The sequence below is a fragment of the Pinus tabuliformis genome, chromosome 2_2 (assembly GCF_031772625.1).
Source record: "Pinus tabuliformis cultivar Carrire ecotype Pingquan chromosome 2_2, CPIR1, whole genome shotgun sequence".
Taxonomy (NCBI): Eukaryota; Viridiplantae; Streptophyta; class Pinopsida; order Pinales; family Pinaceae; genus Pinus; species Pinus tabuliformis.
This window is the reverse complement of record NC_142300.1, coordinates 346248268-346258708: the sequence shown is the minus strand read 5'-3', so window position 1 is coordinate 346258708 and position 10441 is coordinate 346248268. Positions and strand designations below refer to the sequence as shown.

The following is a 10441-nucleotide window of genomic DNA, read 5'->3' as shown; positions in this document are numbered from 1 at the left end:
TTCCTCTTCTTAAATTGTGTAATGAAGCTACCGGTTTCAATCTCTCATGGTTGTATGTATGTTGCTAAGTAGTGAGAAGTACCTATTTAAACACATATTTAATTTTTTTATTTGATAGCCTGCAGTACCTGTGTAATCACAAATTTAATTGTGTTATTTGATAGCCTACAATACTTGTATGTAAGCACATATTTACTTATGCTAATTGGTGACAAATGTATTCATGAGGCATAGAGCTTGAGACCTTAATTCACGGTCAATTTTTTTCTTTATTTTCACCTCCTCACTCTCCCATATTTTTGTTGAAGATTGTTACTTAGGATTTTGTGTTATGTCCAGCACTCTGCATCGATTTCCATCCTTTCCTTCCTCCTATTCATATATACTACAATAATAATGTTAAACCTTGTATTTTTGTGTGTTGGCCACCAGAACCGACAAATTTCTCTTTGAGATTAGCCATATCTACTAGTGTGTATTTTGATCTATGTATTTGTTGGAGTTTACCTTCGCAAAGGGCTATTGAGCCAAGAACTAAATTATCTTTTTTAAATTACGTGACAGATGGAGTGTAGCTGAAAGCCTTTAAATAATATTCAAAAGCACTCCTCTCTAATGCCCTAGGCACTGACCCTTTTCTTTCCACCTGGGGGTTGTCTTTAAGAAGCTTCTATATATTCTTAAGCACTTGTGTGACACAAGATAGAAAAATATACAATATCTTTCTGGTACCATTGATGAGGAATGAATCCAAACATTTTTCCCTGGGTATGACAATTTTTACATATCCTCTGTCGGATGAGCAAGGGAAGTGTGCATTGAATATCTCTCACCTTTTTGACTCCACTATTTGAATATTATTGTAAACATCTTTCTTTGGCATGCAAGAATATATATCAATTCCAAACCCAACTAGAAGGTTCATGGAGGAAACTAGAAGAATTGAGCAGCAAATATTAGTTTGGGGTAATGTTGCATGCCTCTTTTAGTTGTTGACTTCCAAGAGAATAATGGAATAAAGTCTAGTACTTAGATGTTGGGTTGGTATCATTGGTAGGTTGACCTCACTTAGGTGAATTGAGCCCTATCCCTAAGCAAGAGTTGTATATAAATAAGATCACTATGTGAGTGTGTAATTTCCAGTTTTTAGAGTTTGTAGTTTTTCATTCCAGTTTTATTAGTAAACAACTCCCAACAAATAAAGTTCCATGGATATTTTATGATTTTATAGGTTTGATATATTTTTGACTCCATGGCCAATGGCAAAGTCTACTAACCTACAGGTTCTCAACACCATGCCAACAAGGTACTGTCCCCAATTGGAGCCAATGTTATCACTTATTGCAAAATGTGTTTCCATATGTCCAAAGAGTAAATCAGTAGAGACATTTGCAGCCACTTTCCAAATAGAAAAAAGATGCGAAGGCTAAATTATATCCTCGCCATAATTTGGAAATTTCTCTAAACAAGATTTCCAAAGATATGTGGAAGTCCAAAAATGGACTCTTCGATCAAAAGATATGGTTTGCTGAAGTTCAAGGATTGAAGCCTTAGGAAGGAATATCAGAGGTCTGATATATCGAAGATCACATATTGGAGGGCTAGAGATATCGACAATCACAACATCAGAGCATCAGCCATATCGATGACTGCAACATTAGAGAATCAACCATATCGATGATCATAACATCAGAGAATCAGTCATATCGATGATGACAACATCAGAGCATCAAGCATAACGATGATCGCATATCAGAGGTTAGGCATATTGACACATCTCATATCAAAGGTTCTAAATATCAAAGCATCGACACATCAGAAGGTTGATGAATCGAAGAATCAGAACTTATTAAGGTGACAAGCTTTAAAAAGTTGCGATATGCATAATCTGCCGATAGTGTTAAAAACCATCAGGAATGTTGAAAAAGGATTAATAAATGATTTCATCGCAAAACCAAAGGTTGGAGGGTCCTTTTCTCTCTCCTCTAACAAGACACATGGTGGCATATGATTGGTCCTGATAAGATACAATGGCATCTTATGTCAGTATGATGTGGCGATACGAAAGGATACGTGGCAAGAAGTTTTTGTGTTTTGAGGGGGGCTAAGGGGTCAAATCTTGGTGACATGCATCACAACTCATGAGGTGCCACGTGGAGAGATGATTTCATATCAGAGGCTGGCATATAGGAGGTTGAGGATGTGGCACTTTGTTAGACTTAATACTTGAAAAAGTTCCGATAAGGGGGCTTTGATATTAAGCTAGCACCACAGTCAGAAATACATAAAAAGCCAAGGGTGTGGAGCACTTAACGAATGAAAAATAGCCCCATAGAGGAACAAAAAATCTCTAACAACTCAAGGCTAATTGGCAGGTCACAACCCTCAGTCCTATGTTGAGAAATGTGGGAAGGGCTAAGTGGAAGGACCTTGTCATATCGGAGGTTGGCTATCAGAAGATTAGAATATTGTACCACATGGAAAATTACAATATGGAATTTCTCCGATAAGCATGGTAGAAAGAGTTAAAGGCGTATGGGTCGAGAGAAACAAGATTGAATGCGGGAACAAAGGAGTTGGTCTAAGGAGTAATGTCAGTTGTTAAAGATCAATAGGTCGAGGCAGAAACGACCACGATCTACATGGAAAGAGTGTTGGGTCTACCTTGAGGTGATACAAACCATCTCTATTGTCTGACACATGACTTCAGTGAGTAAATGGAGGAATGGGACTCACGAAGCAGTGTGCAGGTTACTTGAGAATTAATTTCGCATCATGGACTTCCATGCAGTCAGGAAACGAAAGACTACCAGGTCAATCTCTATTTCTTCACTGTGACAAGTAACCGACAGTTGATCACTCTCAACTCAAGAGAGTGGGGAATTCAAGTAGTTAAGAAGAAAGGGATGAGTGAATCGACTAGACAACTAAAGAGGAACATCATTACAAAGACGTGGCCTGATTAGAGGCCATCACAAGAATGGAAGAAAGATTTTTTCCTCAACAATCATTCAGTTTTCTTTATGTCTATTATTTCGTATTTTTTTCATTTTCGAGAACAGAATCAAATCCAATTATAATCATTTTGAGCAGCACAACCTTCATACACTGAGACATCTAGTTGATTAGATAGCTGGAGCTCGGTTGAGATATTTTGCAACTGTTGTTCAAAGCTCCCCCTCTCCTTATAAATAGAGGGAAGAAACACTTAAAAAAGGTTCCCAAATTCTTCATTCTAGAGGCCCAAATTCTAGTTTTGCAAGTTTTGAGCTCTATTTACAGAGAAAGTGGTTTCACTTTGGTTTAATTTTGTTGTTCATGAGGTGCTTAGGCATAGATAATTGTTAAACGTGATGTACTGGTGATTTGGACTCCATGTTCAAAGATTAATGAATCATTTTGGTTTATTCCAATCAGAGAAATGCACAATATGTTTTTTCCTTTGTATATCATTTCATATATGTCTTTCCTCTTTTGAAATTGTGTAATGAAGTTATGAGTTTCATGCTCTCATGGTTGTATGTATGTTGCTAAGTAGTGAGAAGTAACTGTGTTATTTACTTGTGTTATTTAATATCCTACAGTACCGGTATGTAAGCACTGATTTACTTATGATAATTGGCGACAAATGTATTCATGAGGCATAGAGCTTGAGACATTAATTCACGCTCCACTTTTTCTTCATTTTCTTTTTTTTCCCCTGGAAAAATCCGTAAAGTTTTCATTAATATGAAAAGATTACATATGTAGATGTTGTTTGCATATGCCATGATCGCTGTGGATCTGTACAAAATTTACAAAAAATTTACATTTTCATATGTCTTATATGAACATTTTGTATTCTGTTTTGTCTATAAAATAGTTTTGTTGCCTGTCAGCAACTTTTAGTCTGATAAAAAATGAATAAAACCAAAAAACTGCACTGTATGTTGTGATCTGTAGTGCTGATGCCGAGTCCAATATATTAAGTGGTGGGTAGACCCGCTGTAGGGTATCTCGGGTCTATGTAAGGCCGATGGTAGTATTTTCGTTCTTGCTGGTCCAAGTTTTCGATGATCTCCCATAATCCACGATCCATCAGCGTGGCCTCCTTGGACAATTTGTCAGCCTCCATATTATGTTCCCTGTAAATATGAGCAACACTGACATGATTACATGCCTCTTTGAGCTGCCGAACTTCATCATAAATAACTCTGAGTGTGTGCACGTGACATGAAGAAACCTCATTGAACCAGTTTGTAATGATCTGAGAGTCTCCAAATATGTTGATACTAGTGCATTGATGACTAAGAGCAAAATGAAGGAGGTGACGTAATGTAATGAGTTCTGCATAATTGTTAGTGCCAGCCCCCAGTCCAGCTTTGATGTGGTAGGAATGAGTGGAGGTTTTGTGGAGGATGAAACCTCCCCCACAGCTGAGAGCATTTGCAGCTCCATCGAAAAATGCCCAAGGGGAGCTTGGGTCGATGATGGGAGGTGGATTTGGTCGTCTGGTCTTTGGGGGAGGCGGCTCAGGCAATTCTTTGTAAGTTGTGATTATGCCGGCTTCAATGTGAGGCCAGACAGGGACCTTGTCATCAAATATCAAACTGTTCCTAACTTTCCAGATGATCCAATTTACAATGACAGGAAGATTTTGCTCTTTCTTGCCCTTGTGTCGGTTACTCCAGTCATTCCATGCGCTGATCAAATCTGGGCCATTCCAATCCCCGTTGTATGGAATGAAAGCCTTTATGTTGATCCAAACTTGCTGTACAGTGATGCAATTCAAAAAAATATGTACAGAGGATTCGGACTCGGCTTTACATAGTGTGCATCTCGTCGGTCCATGAATGGCTCATCGCATAAGCATTTCACCTATGGGTACCCTGTTCCGGAGGACACACCAAGTAAAAAGTTTTGAATGGGGTGAGGCTGTAAGTTTCCATATATTCTGCCACCATCTGTCAAGTACCTCGGGCTTCTTTTGATTGATTAGATGCACATAACCATCCTTTGGAGAGTACATCCCATTTTCGGCCTGATACCAAATCAGCTCATCAGGGCCCTCAGTAATTCTAATATGGGATTCCATCAGGGCCGCACAGAAATCTTGCCATTGTGTGTGCCATCTCGGAGGTAGATTTAGGTGTACAGCAGACTTCCAAGCTTGATGAAAAATATCAGAGTGTTCCTGATCTGCAATATGCGCAATTGAATGTATACCCTGGGCAGAGAGGAGATCCACCAATTCTTGCGGGAGTAGGTGTCGACCTCCGCTGCCACTCCAGGGGTCAATGCCAATACGTGCTCTGTCCCCGCTTTTGATTCTCCATACAATATTGTCCCTGATGAGTGGGAGGGCATGTAACAGAGCCTTCCAAATTGACGAGATACCAACCCTGTTCCAATTAGGCTGTCTGAGCCAGTCCATGACATTTTGAGGCCAAATGTATTTATGGAATACAATGGAGGTCCATAGGCTCTGTGAAGTCATCAATGCCCAGCCCATCTTGGTAGCCAGAGCACATGCAAAGGTGGGGAGGTCCTTAAGCCCCCACCCGCCCCATTTCTTTGGGAGAGCAATCGATTTCCAACCAACCCATGCGAAGGTGCGCTTCTCTTGTTTGCCTGCCCATAGATATCTGATGCAGAGCCTCTGCAGCTTTGCTAAAATATTTCGAGGTATCCACGCGAGCGCCATCCAAAATACAGGGGTTGCCTCCAACACTAATTTGATCAATGTTAGTCTGCCAGCCCTTGATAGGTAACGAAAGCTCCAGCATGTGATCCTTTTTTCAATCTTTGCAACCAGCCATACCCAGTCTGCAATCTTTTGTGAGGTGGGTTTTAGCCAAAAACCCAGGTATTTTAGCCCTCTGTCCAGTGGCTGGTTTGTGAAGGGAAATGCTTGGCCTGCAGAGTATGATTCATTTACTGAGGTGCCAACCATCGTGATGGATGATTTTGCTCGATTTATCTCCATTCCTGTAGCCTGTGCAAATAGCTTCATAATTCTGTTAAAAGTGGAAGTATCCCGAACACTACCATCAAGCATGATTAGTACATCATCAACGAACAGCAGATGGGTAAGATAACATGCCTCAGATATTTTTAAACCCCTGATGGATCCTTCCCTTTTAGCCGAGATAATCAATCGACTCAGAGCTTCCATAACTAACAGGAAGAGAAGAGGTGACAAAGGGTAGCCTTGGCGGAGTCCTCTTTCGGAGTGGAAAAAATGGGATGCAGCGCCGTTTATAAGAATGCTGTAAGTAGGGGAGGTAATGCAAGCCATGATCCAGTTGATGAAGGGGAGGGGAAATCCCAGATGAATGAGAATCATCTTGATATAGAGCTAGCTAACGCGATCAAATGCCTTTGATAGGTCAATCTTGAGGAGAATGCTTTTGAGCCGCTTGGTCCAGATAGAGTGAATTGCTTCCTAGGCTGATCCAATTGCTTCATGAATCTATCTGTCTTCCAGAAAGGCAAACTACTAGGGGGCAATATGTTTTGACAGAATGGGCCTGATCCGATTTGCGATGATTTTGGAGATGATTTTGTATAGGACATTACATAGTGAGATGGGCCAGAAGTCATCGAAAGATGATGGGGAATCAGTTTTGGGGATCAGAGCAATGAAAGTGGAGTTTATAGCATGATAGATCTGGCCCGTAGTTCTGCTCTCCTCAACCACTTTCAAAATATCTCCGCCTATGATGTCAAAGAAAGCTGTATAGAACTCAATAGTCCATCCATCTGGTCCAGGACTCTTTTCCTTCTGAAACCACTTTATGGTGTGCTCCAGTTCTTCCATGGTGACAGGATCAGTAAGCGGATCAATATCCTCCTCATTCACAAATCTGGGAAAGTGTGCAGCCACCCTGATGATTTCAGCTAGATTTGTGCCCGCAGGACTTTTGTATATGCCTCTGAAGTGTGAAGTACCTAGATGAGAGAGCTTGTTGAAAGTGTCTGCCAGTCCTCCATCGGGTAGAGGAATATTCCAAATAGTATTGGCCATTTTCCTACCCTTTGCAAAGTTGTGAAAGAATCTAGAGTTCTCATCCCCAGCTTTGAGCCAGATTGCCCTGCTCCGGAGCCTAAGAGATTCCTCCCTCAGCTTAAGAATGTTCAGCTTTTGGTTCTCTAAATCAATGAGTCGAGTCTTATCCTCCATAGAACCAAAAGCCAAATTTCTGTCATCCTGCAGGTCTTTGAGCTCCTCTTCAATTCTGATGAGATTTTCATCCTCCCTTTTCTTCTTTGCTTTTGCCCATTCGATAACCATGTGCTTAAGTTCTGTCAGATTTTTGACAAAGCCCCTAGCCATCGAAGCTTCCCGGTCAATAGGGTGGGATTTCTAGAACTCCGACACAAGATTTGTGAAGCTTTGGTCCTGTAACCAAAGATGATTAAATTTGAATGGTGCTTTTGGCTTTGGGAGAGGCCCCAAGAGCTCCATTAAGATTGGGGAGTGATCTGAGATCCCTCCTTGACCCACCCATTGCTTATACCTATGAAGATGGTGGATTAGTGGTTCTTTCAGCAGAAATCGATCAAGCCTGCGGGCAAGTGCAGCTGGTCCAATCCTTCTATTCCTCCACGTTGGGAGGGCTTTCTGCATAGGGATGTCAATGTATTCATGATGCTCCAGTAGGGCCCTCATGTAGTCCGTGATGGGATCGATCTGAGCCCTAGAGCCCCATGATTCCCGAAAGCCCAGTGAAAAATTTAGATCCCCTCCCAATATAATGCGGTCTAGGGCCATCAATCTGCTGCTGAGGAGCTGTCTCCAAAATGTTTCCCTCTGTTGATAAGGCCCGTAAACATTGACAATGCGCAAATTTTGCCCTAGTTCAATGGAGAAGATATCAATCCCCAGGAAACCCGGTCCACCCTAGGATGAATCCACACGGATGGTTTTTGGGTTGATACCAATCGCCAAACCCCCTGATCTACCAATTGCGTCTAGGGCTATGTAGTTCCAATGAGGCGAGATGTGACAGAGAGAGTGTGAGATATTCTCCGCTGATCCCAGAGTCTCTTGAAGAAGAATGATGTCGGGATTTTCTACCTCAAAAAGTCCTTTAATGGCTAGTTTTTTGGGGGAGCTGGCCAAACCCCTGCAGTTGAAAGAGAGACACTTCATGAGGGACCCCTCTTTGGGGGTTTTGAAGCTCTAAGGACCCCGTCAATGGTGGCCTGTCGCCCAGAGGCGACTTCAGCACCGGCTAGTTTTATAGCTTTATTGAGATCTGATTTCCTTCCTCTTGTGGCAATAGAACCCAGCCCCGTGGTGACAATACCTAGCCCAATCTGAGAATCAGAGTGTTCTGCAAGTGAGGTCCGAGGGCGAAGGGAGTATGGATGGGGAGGAGGATGTCTAGGAGATGAATTGGAAGGGGGGGAGGGAGATCGAGTCAAGGAGGGAGGGGCAGTGGAGGTTACCAAAGGAGGGGGAGGAATGCTGCAATGTGCCTTGGAACATGAGACAGAATTTACGAGATCATATGATTGCTCTTGTGAGACAAGGGAAACTGTGGGATCAATGCAATGCATCATGGAACTAGAAACTGAATTTAAAAATTCAATTGGAATCTCCTTTGAGTTAGGGTTAGAGATAAGATCAGTTCCCGATGCCAGTGCAGCAGCAGCTGCAGCCCGAGCCCGAGTCATAGGAGGAGAGGGCACATCCATCTTGTTCTGCTCCGGCCCAACCATGTCTCTAGCAGGATCTGCAATCTTCTGTTCCGCTTGAGGGATGAGTGGAGAGTTCCTCTTTGAAGGGATAGGAGAGACCTTTGAAGAGTTTGTAGAGCTATTATTCAAAGGGCATTCCTTGTATAGGTGTCCCACTTGATGGCATCGGTTGCAGCGGAAAGGGACGCCCTCATAATCCAGAATCTGGGAGCGCCTATACTTTCCCAATTTGAGAGTAATTTTCTCTTCCAATCCTTCTCTGGTATCCAGATGCACCAGAATCCGCGCCATCGACTTCTTTCCAGAGTCCTTGTAGGATCGATCGTGATCCAGGTATGTGCCCAAGGCATTACCAATTTTGGTAAATGCTTCATCTCTCCAGTATTGCAGAGGTAAACCAGGTAACCTAACCCATAGAGGCCCTGCTGCAATTTGTTCTCGCTCGGGATCAAAGAGCGGGCTCCAACGCTTCAATAGAACAGGAGCAGATTCTATGTGCCAAAATTTCTCAAGGACAGCCTCCGTGTGACCTTCTTGTGCGAATTGAAGGGAAAACCATCCTCTTTGGAGGACCTCGACAGCAGGCAATTGTGGGAGCATGCCACCCCATATTTCCTTGACCCACCTCTTCAGCCTATCCGTCGAGTATGTGCGACCTCGCACATGTCCAACCAACACCGTGCGCGCCATCATCAGGGTTTCTTCGAAATCCATTAGGTTTCCAAAATCTACAGTGATGTCCTTTGAAGTTGCCCTAACACACTTTGACTTCTGTTTCTTCGAGCGAGGAGCAGACGGATGATCGACCAGCGGGTTTGAGTCCTTGGTCTGGGATGGATGATTCGGAGGGTTTACATTAACCGTGGGAGTACCAAAGAAACCGGAGGATTTTACCCCAATGATCGGGCTAGGGTTTTGTGGAATTGTCTCTTGGTTCCCATGAACTTCAGGCAAAACCGGCAGCTGAGGGGAGATAGGACCAAATAGTAGGGCATCAGACGATAGCGAGGAAAGAATATGAGCGGTACCTGGGGAGAGAGGCGATGCCTCCAAACCGTTAGCAGAAGATGAGGGATCCGGCAGTGAAACTACCGGTGAGATATCCTGAGCGCAAGACCCTTCAGCGAATGGCGGAGTGAATGTCGGCGCAGCTAGTCTAGGGTTTCCGAAGATTTGTTGTCCCTCTAACGGGTCCTCAGTGAAGTCCACGAGGTCCGTTACCTGCTGACCTTCCATAACGGTAGATTCCTGCTCCCCTGTCACTCTCCGCGGTTGATCTGTCACCATGTCGTTTTCCTGTTCCCCAAACCATTCACCAAAACAGTGGTCCTGCAGCTGCGCTCCTGCGGCTTTAGCCTAATCCTTTCCGAATCGCCGTTACCGCCTCCATTATTTTACCATCAAGCCCACTTTTTCTTCATTTTCACTTGCTCATTCTTCCATATTTCTGTTGGAGATTGTTGCTTAGGATTTTGTGTTATTTCCAACCGTCTTCATTGATTTCCCTCCTTTCCTTCCTCTTGTTCATCTACACTACAATGACAATGTTAAATTTTTTATTGTTAATTTTCAGCCACCAGAACCAATGCATTTCTCTTTGATATTAACCATATCTACCAGTTTGTATTTTGATCTATGTGTTTGCTAGAGTTTATCTTGGAGAACGGTTGTTGAACCAATATCTAAATTATCTTTTTCAAATTACATGACTTATGGAATGCAACAAAAAGCCTTTAGATAATCTTCAAAATCAATT

General features: G+C 42.6%; 1 protein-coding gene across 1 annotated transcript; it reads right to left on the bottom strand.

The window, feature by feature from the left end:
- Positions 1-3964: 3964 nt before the first annotated feature.
- Positions 3965-6277, bottom strand: LOC149192683 (uncharacterized). The gene is made up of 2 exons (XM_089407048.1): positions 4955-6277; positions 3965-4750 (listed from the first exon to the last, which is right to left on the bottom strand). The coding sequence occupies exons 1-2, from the start codon at positions 6275-6277 to the stop codon at positions 3965-3967; spliced, it is 2109 nt and encodes a 702-aa protein (XP_089263174.1).
- Positions 6278-10441: the final 4164 nt, after the last annotated feature.